The following is a 20,415-nucleotide window of genomic DNA, read 5'->3' as shown; positions in this document are numbered from 1 at the left end:
CTTTGCGGGCCGGGGAGGGTGGGCGGGCGGACCGGAGAGACCGCGGGTGGCGGCGGGGAGGTCCGCGGGGAACCCTCGGCCCAGGTGCGGCTCGTCAGCCCCGCGCTGCCGGCCGCAAGGCTGCCGTGAGGGGGTAGGCCCGGCGCTGCCGGCCCGGCTCCCCGCTGAGCTTTCCCCTTCCCTCACTCCCTTCAGGAGCCTGGCGGAGCTGAGCCTGGATGAGTTCCTCGCCGCTGGCTCCGAATCGGAACCTGACGACGGTTCGGAGGAGGAAGAAGAGGTCGCCCGGCCCGCCAAGGGGGCTGCGGGGCAGCGGCGGGAGAGCGGGAAGGCGGGGCAGCCGTTCCAGGCCCCACCGGCTGCGAGGTAAGGGCGGGCCGGTGGTCGTGCTCGGCCCGGCGGTCGCCTCTCGCCCGGTTTGGGCGAGGTTTGGCACATTTAAGCACCCGTTCAGTGGTTGGTTGGGCTTTTTTACTTTTGCCTGCTTTTATGAGTAACGGTGGGACTTCTTGTGGCAGCATCCGTCATGGAATGAGCTAGTTCTGGGACCAGCTGGGCCAGAAGTGTCTAACAGGGCTGTGTTCAAGTGTGGTTACGGGGTACAGGGCAGTCAGGTTTTCTGTCGTACCTATGGCAGTTCACTAACTGCAGTGGGAAAAAGCTTGTGTTATGCTTTTCATCTTTTACAGGGTATACTAGAGTCGAGCAAAGCTTACTTTGTTTTTCCTCAGTTTGTGTGTGTTTACTCTTACTGAAAGATGTTGGAGTATCTGCAGATAGAAAATGATGAAGTAGTTCTTAGGCACTGCTAATCATTACAAGCTAAAACAATTCTTTAGTACCAGATAAGATTTTACCAAGCTTTCATTATTGGATTTCCCTGGCAGTATAGCTTTCAATAGTCTTTATAAAAAGTATGTGAGAGTAATTCTGAGAAATTAAGAAACAGATTTTTGTTTGGTTGATTTGGTTTTGCAAGATGTTTTTGTGACCTCTGGTCAGTATCCCAATACAACCTGCAACTTTGCTATCAAGGTTTCTTAATGCTGAATGAAAATAATCTTTTGCAAGTCCTCTAGAGCAGGTGTTAAATGGGACACAGAACTGTGGCCACAGCCCTGATAAACCCATCACTGTTCAAATTAGTCCCAGCTGTGTGCTTCAGTGTCCAGAAGTTGCTTGCTTTTCTTAGAGCATCAGCAGAAGTTTGAGCAATGAATAAATGCATGTTAATTCTTATCTACTAGGAAGAAGGGAAAGGCATCTGAACATAAAGATCAGCTCTCCCGGCTGAAGGACAAAGATCCTGAATTTTATAAGTTTTTGGAGGAAAATGATCGCACACTGCTGAACTTTGATGCTTCGGACAGTTCTGACGAGGAGGAGGAGAGGTTGCACGTACCACCTGATACACTGGAGGTACTAGGCCCTATTTTGGAGCGCTGAAATTAATGATTTCAATTACTTACATGTTAAGTATTTGGGTTTTGGTGCAAGGCCTAAGTATATTTGGGCTTATAGTGGCCCAGATGGCTGGGGGGGAGGGGCTTCCCCAAAGATTATCTGCAGGTGTACAGGCTTGTAATCCAGAAGTCAGCTGTGGACTTGAACTGGGCAGGAGGAGTTTGTTAAAGTTTGTGAAAACAGAGCCTCAGAGTGTATTTTCTCTGTAGTTTTGGTTTTGTCTTGACTTTCCTGATGAGAGTTTGTTTTGCCCCGAGTGATAGGCTTTCTCCTTGGTGTTTGTTGTGGTTTAACCCCAGCCAGCAACTAAGCACCAGGCAGCTGCTCACTCACTCCCCCCCCCATCCAGTGGGATGGGGGAGAAAATCGGGAAAAGAAGTAAAACTCGTGGGTTGAGATAAGAGCGGTTTAATAGAACAGAAAAGAAGAAACTATTAATGATAATGATAACACTAATAAAATGACAACAGTAGTAATAAAAGGATTGGAATGTACAAATGATGTGCAGGGCAATTGCTCCCCCCCCGCCGACCACCCCCCAGCCAGTCCCTGAGTGGCGATTCCCTGCCCCCCTTTCCCAGTTCCTAAACTAGATGGGACGTCACATGGTATGGAGTACACTGTTGGCCAGTTTGGGTCAGGTGTCCTGGCTGGGCATGAGAAGCTGAAAAATCCTTGACTATAGTCTAAACACTACTGAGCAACAACTGAAAACATCAGTGTTATCAACATTCTTCGCATACTGAACTCAAAACATAGCACTGTACCAGCTACTAGGAAGACAGTTAACTACATCCCAGCTGAAACCAGGACAGTGTTCTACATTATTGCACATTGTATTTATGTAGCAAAGCTGTATGGCTTAAGTAGCTTTTTTTGAATTTGGGATACCTCTAATTTCATTACTGCTTTACACAAAGTGCTGATAACAGAACAGCATTAATGAAATTCACTGCTGCCTGCCTTCCTCTTCAGTAGCTACTCAGAAAAAGAGGTGGGGCCAGAAAAGAAGTGTATAAGCCTTTTCTCAGTCTTGGTACTGACTTCTTTAGGAAGCAAGTGATGAGGATGAAGAAGAAGAACATGAAACAGTCAAACGGAAGAGAGTTTCTTTCATCCCTGTGAGCTTGAAAATGGTTGAAGAATGGAAAAAAGCTGCAGAGGTGAGCAGGGAGTTGGAATACAAGCCACTTGAGTATTCTCCTTTAAACATTCTTCCACGTGTGTCGCTGCCTCTAAAAGACCAACTTTCAATTGTGGTTTTTTTTCTTTCACAAAAATCTATAGAGAAAATGTATATCCTAAATACAAGGTCATACTTCTAGAACTCTTGTTACTTCAGCTTGACTTGTCTTTGCAATTTTTCTTGGGCTGCAAGATTAGGGTACTTGCATCCTGTCTGAGGGAGAAGCTGGAGAAATGCGTGGTTCAGAAGAGGTCAGAATGGCTAACTTTTGAATTTTCATCCTCTTGCTAAGTGTTGTGCTGTTGGCAGCTCCAAGAATTTTTTTTAGTCACATTTTGAGTAGCAATGAAATGGCTTGCTGCTTCTGACTAAGAGGGGGAGGGAAAGGTCAAATTGGATAGTTGCTTGCAGCTGATTGATTGCTTCTCAACCCCCAACCAATTAAAAGGCCTAGAAGCCCATTTTAGAGCAAGTGAAGGCCACTAGTGTTCGTTAACACTGTCCTGATGTTTTTCCTTTGTGTTATAGGATGGAGCTATTTTTGTGATCCAGCTTAGAATGAGTTCCAGTACTCCTGTCCCAGGAGTTTCAGAATGTTGCTTGCTTTTTCTCCTGAGCAATCCTTTTTCTTCTTTCCCCAGAGGGGGCTAACACCAAAACTTTTCCATGAAATCACTCAAGCCTTTAAAGCATCTGTAGCAACCACCAAAGGAGATAATGGTGGGACTGATCCCAGCAAGTTTCAAGTCACTGATGCTGCAGGTGAGTTGGTCACCGTACTACTTCTGTGAGAGAAGGGAAGTCATTTGGTAGGGAAGGAAGGGAGTGGTGGTAAGTCCCAGCAGGAGTTAACTTACCCTTTCATAGGCTTCATTTCACTTAAGTAGCTTATCTTCCTGGTGGTGAGTCTGTGCAGTGGTATCTCTTCTGGTGTCCCAATGTGTAAGTGTACCTCTCGGTGTGCATGCCTGGAGCAGCTGGGCTTTTGCAGACTGCTGAGGAAAGTACCAGCCTTCATTCACCAGACTTCTTAAAGTGAACTTGAAGCTAGGTACTGTTTATATGCTTGTAGTGCACAGTTTTATGGACAACTTTTGCTGCAGCTTCTTGCTGTTCCCTCTTAGAAATAATCCTACAAGGCTATTTTAACCAAACAAGACTGTTTCTTACCAAATAGCTTTTTATAACCTCACAACAGTTCAGAGTTCAGTTGCACTGTCAAGTTCGCATTCCCCTAGTCAGGACCTCTCAAAATACTGCATGTCTAGATTTCCTCCTCTACAGGATTATTGTGCCTGTGGAACAAATGAGATACAACCTTTCTCTCCAGCCTTAGCCCCCTTCTGCATAAGCTCCAGGTTTTGCAGACAGTCCTGTTGTAGACTCGCAACAGCATGGCTGAGTGGGAAACATCTTTGTTAGTGTCTCAGAGGATGTGACCTGCAGCCTGCCTACTTTTACCACTAAATTAGCATGTACTTTCTCACTGTGTTTTATCAGCTTGTTATTGTGTGCCATCTGGAACTGGCACTGTGGGGTGGGACTACTTAAACTCATGTGTTCTCCTTAATCCTTTCTTGCCTGGCATAGGGTTTTTTATCTCTCTTTCATTGCTTTTGGTAAAACCTCATTCTTTAATGCAAGACATTACATAGAATTCACATGTCCATTTATGTGACTTTTTTTTAATAAAAAGTGCCTTTAAGTCTCATTATGGTTTGGGGGAGATTGATGGTAGTATAGACTCCTAGTCATAAGTCCGGCTGCTTTTGTGCTTAGTGCTGTTTACTCAGCAAAGAGATGGCCCCTGTGCCAGAAAGCTGTCAGTTGTAATCTTGCTGTTTGGATAAAAAATTCTAGGGTAAGACAAACTGATGTTTTCCGGAAGCTTGTGGAAACACAATAGTTCTGCTGTGGGAATTACTGGCTTCAGTTCCTTGGGGAGCTCATTTCAAATTATCTGAGAAACGAGGAATATATGGAAAATAATTTACAAATTCTTTACTGACTTTTTTTTAACCAGTGTTCAATGCTCTTGTGTCCTTCTGTGTCCGGGACCTCTTCCGCTGTCTGCAGAAGCTGCTGCTTCTGAAACCCCCGAAGAACAAACTAAAGTAAGTCTGAGGAGATTTGAGAACTGTGGGTGAGAGAAACCTGGTTGGGGTTTTTCAGAACTGCAACCTGGCTGTGAAGCTGGAAAAAGATGGCAGCTCTTCCCAAACACTAGCAAAGTTGCCTGATTATGTTCACAGTTATCTTAGCTGGGTTCTTCCTTTCTTCCCCAGAAGTGTGTCCTCTGTAATATTAGTCTCCAGCCATTTGCAGAGGACATGTGGCTTCAACAGAAAGAGATCTGGAATTACATATGCTTGCACTCAGGAGCCCTGTTAAGGCATTTTGAGTTGGTTGTCACAGAAAGGGACGAAGCCTTCTGCCTGTACGTAGGCAGAGTATTGCAAGTATGCAACTAGTTAATCCAGGGTTTCAGGAGCTGTATTATGCCCTAGAGCCTGGTGGTCTGAGGGCTGGATCATCTGAGTTTGAGCTGTTCACTGTTAGAGCATAGATGGAATGGAAACAAGTATGCAACTGGGCAAAGAATGGTATGATTCATTTTTTTCCAAAATGGCAACATCAGTCCAGTACCGCTGTATCGCATTCACTGATGCAATTTGATTTGACTAGAGAGGAGGAATGACAATTTTGAAGTCTCATCTGCTGCCTGGGAGCTGGGAATTCTCTGGCTATTATGCGGGTTGGTGCTCAAAGAGTTTCAGAGTCAGTCTGGGCCCATGTTTGAACGGGTGTTAGCATGGCTTACCCAGGAGCAACTGGAAAAGGTGCTGGAAACTCAGTAAGCACCAGTCTGAACTCTTGCTGGATAAACCAATACCGTAGCTGGGGACTATGAGCCCAGTTTCATAAAACAAGCTGTGAAGTTCCCAGTATGTTTTGCAAGCTGGAGCAGCCTTACTTAGCCTCTGTGCCTATTTCCTACTAGATGTTCACAAAAGTTTTTTACCTCAGTCCTCTCTGGAGTTTCAGCTCAACACAGCTTTATTACTTGCTTCATAGTCTGAGTCTTCTGTTTTTGCTGTTGTTGGGTAAAGTCAGAATTGAATGCCTTTCAGAGGTGCTTTCAGTTTCGGGGTAATTTTTGTGGCAGTTATTTTTAATTTCCCTGTCACAGATGAAGGGAGGGTTGAGCTAAACTCTAGATTCCTTGTTGGCAGCGGTGCCTAGTCTGAGAAGTAAATTCCATTTCTTTGTATAAATACCAGCCTCTTTCATCCCCAGGCCTGACTTGTACGGACTGTGTCTGAATTTTGGGATGGCCTGGGGGCACTACTTCGAGTGCAGTGTCAAAAATTTAGAGGAGTCTGAGCAAATGTCTCACAATTAGTTTGATCCCCAAAATAGACTTTCTTGCTACAAGCCAGCCTGCCCTGTTCTCAGGCAGTGGCTGCAGAATGCCTGACTAGAAGATAGCATCAGTGTGTGAGATTCAGGTCTCCACCAGGCTTTCTGGCTGTTACAGCTCCCTGTATCACACTTCCAGAGATCTGGGTACTCTGCTGGGAGGCTTTTTGAATTGAATTTTCTAATGCTGTGCTTCAGGCAGTTTTTACAGAGTAGAAGTGCTTCCTTTCACCTCTGATAAAATTGTTACTTCTCTTCTTGCTTTGCAAGCAGTTGTTCTTGCTCACTGGCAATATCGAGGAAGTGAACTCACTGTTCGTTGTGCTGCTGAAATCTAATTTATTTGGTGGGGTTTTTTTTAAAGCTAAACCCAACTCTTGCTCATTTCCAGAGTGGTCCTCCCTTCCACCAGCCCACTTTGGAGCAAGTTACGACTGGACGTAAAAGTGTACCTCGGCTGTACCATACAAGTAAGAAATTTCAGCGTGTTTGTGTTACTGGGGTTAGTCTGTGCATCGCTGGGCTTTTGTTCAGCATATTTTGGAATGAGGCATCTGTAAACAACACTGCTAAAAGGAGAGCCAAGCAGTCAGGAAGATAATTAACAAAGCATGTAACAATGTAGCCTCAGGTGCTTTTCCCTTTGAAAAGACAGTTACTCCAGTTTGAGGGTGACTTTCTGATCATCCCAATGCTGAGAACTGGGTATTGGTTTCTATCCCTTCTCCTGTAGTGGAGAATAAGTAAGACTTACTGGCTGAGACTGTAGTGGGCAGAAGCAATCTCACTGAGTCTTGAAACCTTGCGCATCTGAGATTTGTGTGTTTGTCCAGTTCCCTGCCTTCTTTTGGAAGTACTTGGTCTTACTAACAATTTGGAGGTCCATAGGATGGTTGTGTCAAAATAGGTAGCCTGTAAAGAAGGACTTGATTAACATTCTGGCAATCCTTTCTGTCTTAGTTTGTCTGACAAATTAATATTTAGTGGCTTTAAAGTAGTTTGCAGTGCTGTACTCCTGCATTCTGCATCTTTAATTCAATTTTTGGCACTATGATCTTGCCACTTCTTGTAGTAAATACTAAGATGATATGTTGATAACTTCACCTAGGACATCTCCAAGTATGATTATGCTCCATCCCACTAGGATATCCCATTCATCCAAAGTTGCTGATGTCTGATGTTTCAGAGAGAATTCATTGGTTATTTCTGAAGGAAATTCCTGCCCCCAGTTAATTTCTTTTGAGAATGCTTCATCGTGCATCCACAAATTTGGAATATTAAAACCAAAACAACAACATTGAAATACTCATTCTTCAGAAGCTGAGGGAAGGGGGATATGAGGAAAGAAAAAGAAAGTGCTGATGTCTCTTAGCTGTAAGCTGGCAGAATGACTTGGCAGAAAGAGCATTTTGATCAGTAGAGCTTTTTTTCTCAAGTCGTGGTGCCTCTCGCCAGCAGCAGAAGATTGCAGTAGGAAAGGAAAAGCTGGCAATGCAGTCCCATTGAAGTGATCCCTGGTCCTGTGCTTGCTTCTGAGTGCCCCTAGTCCTAGGCTTCACTAGAGTGTTTTTCTGGCGTAGTAGTTTCTGAACAATATCTTCTCCTTTCCTTGTGGTGTGTGAGGGACTTTGCAAAAGAGACCTGCTCAGTCCAGAATCTTTGCAGTGCAAGGAGGAGAATGAGGAGGAAAGTTACAAGTAGGAAAAAATGCCTCTGCTTCCAGCAGCTGGGATTGCAGGCAAGAGGGGGCACTGCATCAGGCAGAACCTCTCTCAAATTGAAGTGACTTTGAGCTTACCGTTGTCTTCAGGTTAGAAACTGCGGACATGTCTGGGTTTAGTTCCAGGTGAACTGAGCTGAACAACCTGGAAATACAAAGATACTGTTTCTTAATAGTTTTTTTTCTGATATTTTCCTTGAGTTAGTTAACCTCTTGATACCCAATAGTATTCCAGCTTCCCATTAAAGAAATCCTAGTGAAAATCCAGTAAGTTATCAGATAGCTCAGGTGGTCTGTTTCCAAGCCTTGTGTAGACTGAGGGTGTCTTTATTGTGCTTTGACAAATTTGTAGTGAGATGACAGAGGCATTGGTGTCATGTCATCTGTAATAGGTCTTAAACTGTGTATAGACTTATCTTTTGCAATATACACAAATGAGGTTTTATGTGATGAGCTCAGGGGCCATTAGCCATCCAAGTCCAGTAGCCTGACCCTACCTTTGCCAGGATGATGTACTTTCAGGGGAGTTATTTAACCCGCTGTGTGTCTGCTCCTTTCCTGATACAGCTTTTGGGGGTTTGTTTGAGCTTCTTCCTAGGGAAGGCTGGTCTTCCAGTCCTTTGGTTACACAGAAATACTTGGAAACAGCAAAATACAGATGCTTAATGGCAAAGGCAGAGGTGATGAGGATGGTGCTAAATGGGATCATGTTTTGTTTTCCCTCCATAGCTCCTGTCTTGTTTAACGGAAGCCTCAGTTGGTGCAGCAGTCCTTCAGCATGTCAGTTCCATAGTGCCTTATTATTTGTCCTTTCCAAAGCAGTGCCGTGCACTTCTCAAGGTAAGGTGACGTGCTATGATATGTCGTTTGGATATGAGGTACTTTCTTTACCCCTTCAGATGAGCCTCTCATGGTATTTGGGCTGGATCTCATGACAGTTCAGTCTCTTGTACTCCTCTTCCCTTTTCTTTTGGTCCTGGAAAGGACTCCTGCTTCTCTTACAGGCCTTCTAGGTGCCATGGAGCGCTGTCACGCTGAGGTGAGTGGGCATGTGGCTCCATGCGTAGCTACTGCTAATCCCCCTGCAAAGTGACACGGAGGTGTTCTGGGGAAGCTGTCTGCTTCCTCATCGCAGATGGAGTAATTGCTGCCTGTGTGCTGAGTCTGTGCGTACGCCTGTGATAGTATTTCACTCTCAAGAGCTGGGGGTGGAATATTTTTGCAGAAACTTAGTCACAACTGCTGAGCACTTAGGAACAACAAAGGAGGTGTGGAAGAGGGCAACAGGGTGACATTTAAATGAAAAGCTGCAACACAACACTTAAATGAGGCTGGGAACCCTTTGATGATAAAGATGACTGGTATACAGTGATCAGAGGCTGGTACCTCTCATATCTGAAGGTGTAGCAGTCTGCTCACTGCTACAGTAGGGATTTTTGAGTAGGCTTTTTCAGCTCTGTAGCTGGAATCTTTCTTATTTCCTGTAGAATTCATCAGTGCAGATAACTAGTTTTTGGAGGCATCAGTCATGATTGTGGTCCTACTGTACCAGATGCCTCCTGACAGTACCAGCCGTGTCCAAGTGAACCTGTACTCTGAATAGACAAATGCAGGCAGGCCTGGGAAGAACGGAATCTATTCATTTGCTTCTCAAGAAGTTGAGGGGAGAGACCAATATATGATTGCTTTATGCAATGCAGAGATGTGTAAAACTCAGATTGAGTTTACATGTCGGTGGTGGGCTGTCTGTTAGCCCAGACCTCTATACAGACTAACTTACCCCTCTCCAGCTGGTGTAGGTATTTTTGTGGTGCACTGGGTGCTGGTCATCATGTCTGTACCAGAGTGACTAAGGATACGTCTCAGCAGAAGTGCTGCCTTACACAGGGCCTGTCTCTGGCTCCAAACTCTGCTGCTGCTCTATCGTTTGAATTAATACAGTGAATGTCTAGGGAACCAGAATTAAGTCAGAACTACCATGAGGAGATGTATCTCAGGAATTGCAACCTGTTTGCCCAGAGGGGAAAAAACATTGATAAATTCAGAAATCAAACCCAGGTGTCCCCTCTCCAGAGACAAATGCATCTTTAATAGCATTCTTTGAGAAACTACAATTTGGTGTTTGTGGCAAGAACTGGAGTGTAATTGCAGTGCACTTGTATTCTGCAGAATTCAGTGTAAGACAAGTTACTTTTTTTGTTGGGCTGGAAGATGTATCAACCAAATGTGTAATCCAGTGTGGTGTTGCTGTCTAGGGGATGGTGAGGAAGCTTTGCAAAGCCTAGGAGGTTGAGTCGCACAGGCTGGTGCCTATGCTCAGAAGCTCAAATGTGCATTTAGGTACATGAATAAAAGTGCATGTATTTTTCAGAGATGCTAGTTTGGGACAGTTGCCTTTACTGATTGTGGAAATATCAACTTTGCCTTTTGTGTGGTCTCGCAGCTAGAGTATGAGGTCAGAATGGCTGCCAGTGCTGTTATGACTGGTTCTGTGACAATATAGCCTGCAATCTTTGTGTCATCGTCCTCGCTTGCTTTTTTGGTGTGAAGGAGGGAAGCTCAGGCCTGTCAGTAACCAGGAAGGGGCTCTTTGTCCCTTCACTTATTTGTATCTTTTTATTTTCTGTTCCAGCAAGCAATTAATTTGTGGAGCACAGGTGAGGAAACAGTGAGAGTACTGGCCTTCCTTGTGCTGAACAAGATCTGCCGCTACAAGAAAGAGGTGTACTTAAGTCCCTTGCTCAAGGTAAGGCTGATACTTGCTGTACTCTGCAGCTTTTCTTTCTCACATTGTATGCCAAGACCTTAGAGCATAAGCTGCAGCCTATTAGGTAGTGCAGGTGCTGGAGATGATGCTGGCTACCTCCAGAAAATTAAACAGGGAAGAAATTCCATGTTAGGTCAGAGTGATATCCTGCTTCCTACTACTGCCCTTCCTGCTGGAGGCACACAGGGTCTTAGCAGGGAAGGCCTCTGGTACTCATCTGTCTACTGGATGAATACTCATCCTCCAAATTCTTGAGAGCTTTCCTCAAGTGCTGACACACTACTGAGTGCTGCTGAGCTGCTCTTATCTTTCGGCTAACAGCTGAGGTTCCCAAGTGTAGTTTGCTCAGGTACCAGTGTTACAGAAAGAGAACTGTGACCAACTTTAAGCGTATATGGCTCAAAGCCATCCTGCAGTTCTCTTCTTGCAGAGAAGCAATGGTAGGGGCATCTCCAAGCACTGTGCTAAACAGACTCTCTCCCATCTCCCCTGAAGAAGGAGCAGGCCGGATTATTATTTTTGCATATTCCTTTGAAGTGACTTATAAAAGGAATACTTCATCCCTGGTTTGGACATACCTGGGTGGGGAATGTTAGTGAAAGAATATTTTTGTTCTGTTCTGTGAGGTTGTATCTTGTCCTCTTTCCTGCACAGCAAATGTACATCGCATTTGTGAAGAATTCCAGATTCACCTCTCCCAATGTCCTGCCCATGATCAACTTCATGCAGCGCACACTGACAGAGATGTATGCCCTGGACACACATACGTCTTACCAGCATGCCTTCATCTATATCCGTCAGCTTGCCATTCACTTGCGCAGTGCAATGACGATAAAGAAGAAGGTAGGTACCCATCAGTGTGGAAGGAGTGTACCCTCCTATGGGGAATGTGCAGAGAGGGGAAAATTACAGTAGCCGTTTCAGTCTTTTAGTAGCGTCTCTAAAGTGTCAGTACTTGTGTCTGACCCATTTCATAATGTGCTGAGGAATTTTTTGCCAGGGGCTACGAGCTTCAGAGATCACCTTGTAGTTGCCTGTGTTAGTTTAGAATTTCAGCAAGGAAGGAGAGAAAAGACAACTGCAGGGTGGGAGTCACTTTTCTCTCCACAGCTTCCAAGAGATTGCGATGCGCTTTCCATCTTCTGTCTTGGGCACCCTTTTTCCACTCTGTGAAGCAGCTGTTTGCAGCCTCTGTGGCAAAACCTCAAGGTAAAGAAGATTAGGAGCCACCCTGGTGTGTGCATCTTTACAGTGAAGCCCGTACTATTTAAAGGACTTAATTGAACAAATCAGCTCAGACCTTTTGGGAGCAGCCCTGATTGCAGCCACTTCCAGTCTGACCTCAGAAATCTGAGTCAGATTGCTAATCCTGGCTTTACTCATGTTTAGCAAAACAGACCACTATAGATTAATTGTTCAGCTGCTCGTAAACATTGCAAGATTGGTGACCAGTTAAATCTCCTGGCTGTTCAGACGTGGGAATGAATGAGCGGAGATAAATGAAGTCTGGGCTGCATATGCCCTAATTGGATTGCATTGGCTTCTTACACCTTCAGTTCTGGCCCAGACAAGAACTAAATCCACTTGATTTCACAGCTGGGGGAGGATTGTAAGAACTTTAAATGACAACAGCACAACCAAAACGTACAAATCCAAGCAGTAAGCCAATTTAAATTGAGCTGTGGGTGGTTGTGGAAGGTGATTACAAGAGCAGATTGCTTATCTGTTCTGTGCAAGAGAAGCTGAGAACAGAGCTTCTTGGTACGTCTCGGTGACCTGGTGAGAGCAGGGAGAGCTCTACCATTTCCAGCTGCAGCTGAAGTCCCTACTGCAAAGTTTGGTCCAGTGGCTGCAATTGAGGGCATCTGTCCTTTTTCCAGGACTTAGGCATCTTACTTCATCCATGCAAAAGAGGAAGGTGACCTAGGCCTTGAAAGTCTGTCTGAAACATAAGTTGGAGCTGAGGCACCTTGTTAAGTGCAATCTCCTAAGTTCTTGGTGCGATTCTGGGGAATACATGGGCCTGCAGAACTCTTCGGAAAGGGTGTCCTTAAGGGACTATTCCGGGCTTTTATTTAGTATGGCACTATGAGCTGCTTAAGCACGTGGCAGGGAGAGTGGAGGCTTGCCCAGACATTCTTGAAAACAATGTCTCTTGGATTGATGCAAGACTTGACCGACACCTACCCATACTACTCAGCCAGCCTCAAATGCTGGTTCAGTGTGTCACTGCACATCAGGCACGCTGCTGGCCTGTTGCATTGTTTTTGCTGGTAACCGTAAAGGCTGGCTGAGAAACAGAGCTGAAAGTTTGTTCTCAGCTCTGCTGCATGTCATTTTTACTCTGCAATTGACAAAAATGAAACTGTCCTGGGTAGTGGCTTTTCCAAAAGCAGGGAGGAGTCCTGGGTTGATCATTTGTTCCTTGCTTTAACAGTGAATGTTTGTAGGCACATCTTTAAAATGAGCACTGATACTACCTTTCAGAGTTGGTGTGGTGATTAGGGGGTTTTGATTAATACAGCTGAGGGAAGGGAAGCCTCAAGTGGGCAGGACAAGCTGCTATGTAATAACCAAATGAGTTTGAGTGCAGAGAGGGGAAATCCAGATGAATTCAAATTAATTTATTCCTAGCTTGAATCTATAGTGTAGCTTTACACACCCTTCCCCCCCCCCCCTTCTGGTCTGCAGAGGCCAGAAGGCAATTTACAAGGATATCAGAGAGGGGTACTCCTTTCCAGCCTTCCTACCTGTGGGAGACGAGGGGCTGTCCCAGGGACTGTGGGCAAATGGAACAGTTAAAGGCTTCCTAATGCTTGGCCACATCCCACAATCTGCTGTGAGCTGGATCATTAAATCATCCTTCTCAAATGAGCCATACTTGTGAAGAAAAGCCGTCTGTGTGTTGCTCATTATTTCTTTCAAGGCACTAACTAGTACCAAATCATAATGTTGCCAATGCAGCATCTTGAACTTGCTGGTGGTGGGTCAGCCACTAGCATCAAAGCAACAGCTAGAATGTTAGTTATTCCTCTCTAAGCAGTACACAATGTCCTCTTAGAGAATGCTGGATAAAATGACTCCTGTAGAGAAATCAGAATGAGCTCCTCTCAGATGCCACATTTTCAAGTTTGTGCTTGTGTTTTTTTCCCTTTTCTGCAGGAGAACTTCCAGTCTGTTTATAACTGGCAGTATATCCACTGCCTGTATTTCTGGTGTCGAGTTCTCAGCACAATCTATCCCAGTGAGGTCATGGAGCCGTTGATCTATCCTTTGACACAGGTCATCATTGGCTGTATAAAGTAAGTAGGATTTTTGTTTGTTTCTTTTAGCTATACTCCATCTTGCTTGATGTGGCCGAGCAGTTACTAAGGGGTGTTATTGTTATGCGATTTGGATTCAACCTTGCATTGTAAGGAAATGTCTGAGAGCTGCTTTTATTGAAGTATTCTAGCTGAAGATGTGAGCACCTGTATGTTTAGGTGATGAGAAAGTTGTGGTGTAGGTTATTTTCTCCTAGGCTAAATTCTCTGTATAAGAGAAGTTGCAGTCTGAATAGCCTGGACACATTATCCTCCCAGTTGTACAAAGTGGCAAGGAAAAATCTACTGACTTGCCTCAGGACCTAACAGTGCCAAAGTACAGAATCAAGTCCGCATCTCTAGCTCTGTAAATACAGTTAGAAGATGTGTTGTTTTGTGCATATGTTAGAATTTGAAGAACTAGGACACATTTATTGCTTTAGTATGCCTCTGCTGAGAATCTTTCTCTTTTCCCATCAGTTTATGTGTTTATATATGAAATTTTGTCCTTTGAAACGGCTGTTAATAATGAGCATTGAGGGAATTTCTGAAGCTCTGGTGATCTCTGAAATCCTGTTAGCTCTGTTAACCAGATTCTCAGCTTTAAAACACCACCCGCCTGGTCTTGAAAAACTCCCAAGTGGTGATGAAGATAAGCAGATTTAAAGGATCGTTAAGAATATGCATACATCCCTCTTCCCGTCCCCCTTGTGCATCGGCTGCTTCCCACTGCTGTTGTAGAGCTTTAGTTGTCCTGTGGACTAATCTAGGCAGTTTTCTACCTGTCCAGGCAGATAAATCAGCTATCTGGGGCCAAGGAAAGGTGAATCGGGTGAGTCTCAGCAAGAGCAGCAAATACAATTTGTTAGCATCTGTGATGGACAGGGCTGCTTGGCACGAAGTACAGTTACTGTCTGACAAGGCTTTAAAGATTTGGAAACCCAACAGATGGGTTCTAGGGTAGGGAAAATAAATCCCACCCTGGCTTTCTTACTGAGTCAAGCCAGTGTCTAGGATGTAAGAAGGGGGTACATAAGTTAGCAGATGTGGGATTGATGTGGCTCCACAGGCTTCAGTCTATACCCAGGATCCCTAGTGGCTCCCTCCTGGGTATAGTCAGCATCTTCTCAGTGTTGGTGGCTGTGCTGGCCAAACCGAGCCCAGCAAGAGTCAGTCTCTATGCCACATCCCCTGGTCTAGATAACATCTGTAGCAACTGAGTGTTACGGAAGAACTCAGGTTGTTTCTGTTTGAGATGAGAGGATAAAATAATGTAGCCTGCAGGTCAAGGTTTTTTTTGCTTCATGTAGCATTTAACGCGTTTCTGGCAGGCTGCTTAATCCGCTGACAGCAGTCAGATACTTTCTTGTGGAGGTGGCATGAATGAGCTGGATCCCTCTCTTTGTTCCTCTGTGCTGTTCGGCTTTGAGAGGTGTGTGTATGCGATCAGGTGTTGGGGCAGGATGCCGTGTAACATCTGGAATACCGTCTCACTTCTGTTCCTGATGCAGTGTAGTGCTCTGGGGGTCCATCTGGAGGGTGGTAGTGCTGGGAAGTGGCTCTGCTTCCCCAGTGCCTTTTGTACCGGGAGGTGGCGCCTGGCTCCAGCGCAAGGGCAGTGAGCAGGGTGTCTGTCTGTCTGTCTGGGACCTGATCGGTTCCTCTTGCCACCCTGGCCTCTTACGTGCGTGGAATGGGGAGAAACCACCATCCATCACAGGCTTTTTGCTCTAGGCAGGGACCAGGGCAGAATTTGATAAGTGATTAAACAAGATAAATAGTAGAAGAGGGTTGCCTGCTAAACTCAAGATTAGCTCCCTCATTTTCTTGCTCCTTCTGTTTGCTTACCAGCATATAAAATGCATTGAAACTATTTTTAATAATACATATTTCAGAAATGGGCCCCGTGTGTGTGTCTGGAAGTTGCCTATGCTCAAGATGTGGTCCAGGGAAGTTGGAGTACGGAGTGGAGAAATACTGGAACTGATAATTTCTGCTATTTTTGTGGTGCTGGGAAGAGCCTCATTGCTGAGTTTGCTCATGGAATTGCCATGTAATAATAAGTGATGCTGTTCTCACAAACAGCTGAAATGTTGCAGTTAGTTTGACCAATGGGGCAGTGTTGCAGGTATTGCAGAGATAGGAGAATGTGAAGGACATGATTTCCCCCTTCCTTTCACTGCCTTGTGCTTTTCTCTGCCTCTGTAATCCATAAGTTCCTCCTTTTGATCTGTGTGCTTGCATTTTTTGGAGTTCATGGTTGGATTTTTTTGTAGCAGAGTTGTTGCAGAAGCTCCTGTTCTGTTGTTATCCCTTTTCCCCTCATCCCATAAAGAGTTTTTCTGACCATGTCTGCTTGGATTTCTACCTTACTCCCAGTCTAAGCTATAAAAATGAAGTTCCTCCCTGGCTTATAGTTAAATGAGGATTTTTGGTGCCTGTTAAATTTTGGTTTCTGGCCTCTCAGCACATATAGGGGAGGAAGCAGGTACAGCCTTCTCCACGGAGAAGCAAGCACAGCCTTGATGTCCCTGAGCAAGTTCCCTTGGTGACCTGTCCTGGTGGGGCGGAGGCTGATGTTGAAAGAAGTTTTTGCTGTCCTCTCTAGCCAGAGAAAGATTGTGGTCACCCAGGAGTATAACAGAAGGAGTTTTAGTGAGTAAAAATAAGCCTTGAGAAGCCTTTAGGCTGTTTTCTACACCACAGCCTGTGCCCTGGCTGCATGGGAGAAGTACAGCAGGCATTCCAGGAGATAGTGATGGTAAAACATTAGGGAACACTCTCTGCTGAGATGAAATGCGAGTCATTTTGAACCCCCCGGCTGTGGCCTGGAGTGACTAGGCAGTTGGACCTTCCTCAGCAGAGCTGGGACCCAGCTGTGTTTTGTATTCCCTGTGCATCCAGCCATCGGGAAGTTGAGCAGATTGTTGCATCGCCACGCACTCTAAAATTAATGGTCTTGGTTTACAGTAAATCTATACGCTTAACAGGTTTATTCCTTGATCAATTAATTCCTGAGAATGGCTTTCGTCATCTCCAGTGGTGCCAGATCATGGGTGCAAAGTAGATTTATTTCTATAATGGATCCAATGATAATTATTTCACTATCTGGAGGGGGAGAGGGGGGAGATGCGGGTGATTTATGGTGCCTGGTCAAGCATGTTTTTTTGCTCTCCTGGATTGCTCAGCAAGCTCTTTGGGGAGGGGAGGGGTTCATTTATCAGACTTGAGCCTGTTGTCTGGGAACTGCATTTTTTTTGTGGTGTGGGGTGTTTTGGTCTTTTTTTAATCCTTGTAAATGCTAGAGGCATCCATGTCTTCATGTACAGGTCATTCAGTGTGAGAGGTTTCTAGAATGGTACAGTAGTGAGGTCCTAGTGTCTTTTAGGGATAGCTCTGCATTTTCCCCTCTGCTGCTGGCTTACGTGGTGCTGAGGGAGCTGGCCCTTCTCAGTCCCAACCTTACAAAGGGAGTTGGCTCTACTTCTTTCTTAATACCTGAGTGTGTAATGGTTTGAAGTGTGGGTCAAAGAAAGTCTGGCCTCTTCCCCTCCATGCTGATTACTGGCTGTTCAAATGTACATGTTGCCTCTCTGAAGAAGATGGGAATAGCTCAGATGCTCCTCTGGACTGGAGAGGGCTGAACAGATTTGGTCACTCTCATTCCCACTCTCTCCTTTCTGATATGCTGGCCGTTGCTAGTCCAGCTCCTTCTGCCTCAGTGACATTCCACACTAAAAGCGTCACTGTTCAGGTGACAGCATGAACTCTAGATACACATAGGGTATGTAGCCTGAAATGGGAAACTTCTTCCTCCATGTAGTCCTTCTGGTATGCTGGGGGAGCCCTTTTCTTGATCAAACTTGCTGCTTTAGATGGGCATTTTACTGCTGGTTCCTGCTACTTTTCCTTGCGTACCTACCTGTGCTGGGAGCACGAGAGCTGAAAGTGTTGAACATGACTAAACAGCATCAGTGATAAACTTAATCTGCAAAGCTCTTGTCTTGTAGCACTTTCTCGAAGCTGGAAACCTAGTGCTTTGGTTGCAGGAATTTGTGTGTTAGTGTTACAGCTTTAACAAGGTGAATTTTATTTTCAGCTGCGGGATAGATTCAGGAGCTCAAACAGTTTGCTGTGCAACACTAAAGCTGCCTTTCTTTTGTAGAGCAGGAAAGGCTCTCAAGTGTCACTGAAGGCTGCAGGTGCAGTTCCTGTATAAACTTGGCCTAATACCCTTTCTTCTTTTTTCCTTCCTAGGCTGGTCCCAACAGCTCGTTTCTACCCTCTGCGTATGCACTGCATCCGTGCACTTACACTGTTGTCTGAGAACACCAGGACCTTCATCCCAGTGTTACCATTTATCCTGGAGGTTAGTTGGTTCCTGCTGACCTACTAATGGCTGATGCCTACTACCTAACAAACACACTCGTTTACTCTACCTGCCAACAGCTCCCAAGATTGCCCTATTTGCTTACTCCCTAAAATCCCAGGCAAACAGCATCAGACAGGATGTATTGTTTGGTTAGCAAATAGGATTAAACTTTTATTGGCCTGTGAGCAGAGAGTATCTGAGATCAGCTGGGTGCAAAAATACATTCCTAGGCGGTTTAACTAATGCAAGTGGAGTAGGCAAAGAGTTTGCCAAAGAAGAGATTCAGAGGCTCAGCTGGTTGCAGTAACTCCTCGAGCTGTTGTTACTTGATACTGCTGATGTGTTCATATCTTAGCAGACGGAAGAGTTAGGATCTCCTAACTGCAGGCAAAGGGAAGTGGAATGAAAAAGGCCTTCAAGAATTAGAATTTATTTAGGGGAAAAAAAACCTCTGCAAATGCAACCTGGCAAAATGCAGTATGTTAAGTGAAATACTGATGCTAAGAGACCATCCAGCTTTCCCACTTACCAGAAGCCTGACATCTCTCCACATAGGTCTTTCTAGCTTTGCTGCTGTGAGAAGGTAGTACAGAAGTGGTGCAGCCAAATTTCACTGAAGAAGTGTGAGCGAGGCTGGGTGAGGAATGCAGAAGCCCCAGTAGGTCAGCATGAGGCTGGACACCGAAGAGGGGGAGGGAAGAGCGATTTCTATAATAAATGACCTGAGTCAGCCAGGCTCATTCCTAATCAAGTTCTGTTGAAGCAAAGGCTTTTGTGGTTTTGTGTTGTTGTAAACGTCCTTTGCAAACCACATCCTCTGAGCCTGTGGAAGGCAGCGATGTTTATAAATCTCCTCCTGCTCTCCCGCCGCCTCCGCTGCTCCCTGGCCTGTGTGGCTTTGCCATTCGCCTGCTTCCTTCCTCTTGTTCATGCATATTTGAAATTCTGCCAACCACATTTAGTGTTAGAGGCATCTCTGCTCGGGGGCAGTGGAGCTTGGGGCGAGGATGGTTTCTCTGCTTTTTACTTTTTAGTGCTCTGAGAGATAAAGCATTTTTCCCCTCAGGGCTTTACCCCCTGTTTGCATTCTGGCTCCAACACCTTGGCTCTAATCTGTGTGTCGGGCCCCAGCCAGACGTTACCACGCTGCATGCTGAGCTTCCTCCCGGCTTCCACAAGTCCCCAACCACATCCGATCCTGCTGTGTGTGTTTGTGAGGCACTACTCAGCTCAGTAGTAGACGCTTGTCCAGGTGTTGGTGACAAGGGAGAGATGGGGGCAGGGTAAATGTGTGCATGTGTGTTGCTTGCATACTCTTTCACATTAACAATTATTTTCCTTTAACTTCTGTAACCCAAGGTGACTGGCATGATATTAAACTCCCAAATCTCCCTGCAGCTGTCAGCCTTTCCCTTCTTCCTGCCTATCTCCTGCAAGGGATCCCTCAAATATCTTGTGGAGTTCCCAAGAGCATTCAGGGCTATTCCCTTTGTACTTCCATCTCTTCCCAACTCCCTCCTCTCTGTTACAGAGGTATCTGAATGCTCTTAAAACCCTTAGTGTGTCTCCATAAGCTGTCTTCAGGCAAGAGATGTATTCCAGCTATGTGGATGAGATGGTAGGAAGCTTTAGCACACAGAGGGGAAGTGACCTGCCCAAAGTCCCAAGGTGGCTGTGGTGATGCTGGGAAGAGAATCCGCATTCTGATGCCCATCCTAGTGCTTTAACTGTGAGCCTGTTTCTGCCAGCTCACAAGTTCAGCAGTGACTTAGTCAATAGATATTGGTCCCATGCCACACCAAGTCATGAATCAAAATCCATTTTAAGCCCATTATCCAAACCATCATGAGATTTGAGGGATCTGATCAGTGAGTTTGGTACTAAGCAGGAGTCGACTTGAGGGTCATGACTGGGGTTGGGGGAGCAGAATGAAGCCTTCCCAGCATAAGGTATGCTCCATTTGATAGGAATGAGGAAAGGCTGCTTTCTCTGTCACTGTTGCAACTGAATCCAAATGCAGCGAAAGAATGGCTGTGGAGCTTGTGACCCTATATTTTGTGCATTTTTTGGAGAGGGCTTTGCACAGCCTCAGAATGTAGTTTCTGTGAAGCTTCTTGTGTGAAAAGTGACTGTGTAACTCCGTGTTTCTCTTCCCCCTTTCCATCAAGGAAACCCAACCCTTGC

The 20,415-nt window shown here is 45.3% G+C and overlaps 1 protein-coding gene across 1 annotated transcript in view; it reads left to right on the top strand.

Annotated features, from left to right (window-relative positions):
• The window catches only part of NOC2L (nucleolar complex associated 2 homolog (S. cerevisiae)), a 55,620-nt gene that overhangs the window by 939 nt on the left and 34,266 nt on the right, over positions 1 to 20,415 (top strand). Inside the window, exons 2-12 of the mRNA XM_010577534.1 lie at positions 196 to 366; positions 1,248 to 1,419; positions 2,517 to 2,627; positions 3,292 to 3,412; positions 4,674 to 4,764; positions 6,462 to 6,540; positions 8,520 to 8,630; positions 10,423 to 10,536; positions 11,212 to 11,400; positions 13,720 to 13,859; positions 18,117 to 18,228. Of these exons, the coding sequence (XP_010575836.1) occupies positions 196 to 366; positions 1,248 to 1,419; positions 2,517 to 2,627; positions 3,292 to 3,412; positions 4,674 to 4,764; positions 6,462 to 6,540; positions 8,520 to 8,630; positions 10,423 to 10,536; positions 11,212 to 11,400; positions 13,720 to 13,859; positions 18,117 to 18,228 (1,411 nt within the window). The remainder of the gene's footprint in view (positions 1 to 195; positions 367 to 1,247; positions 1,420 to 2,516; positions 2,628 to 3,291; positions 3,413 to 4,673; positions 4,765 to 6,461; positions 6,541 to 8,519; positions 8,631 to 10,422; positions 10,537 to 11,211; positions 11,401 to 13,719; positions 13,860 to 18,116; positions 18,229 to 20,415) is intronic.

Source organism: Haliaeetus leucocephalus, unplaced genomic scaffold (assembly GCF_000737465.1).
Source record: "Haliaeetus leucocephalus isolate CR32 unplaced genomic scaffold, Haliaeetus_leucocephalus-4.0 Scaffold556, whole genome shotgun sequence".
In the NCBI taxonomy this organism is placed as follows: Eukaryota; Metazoa; Chordata; class Aves; order Accipitriformes; family Accipitridae; genus Haliaeetus; species Haliaeetus leucocephalus.
The sequence above is the reverse complement of the archived record's forward strand: the minus strand, read 5'-3'. Positions and strand labels throughout refer to the sequence as shown.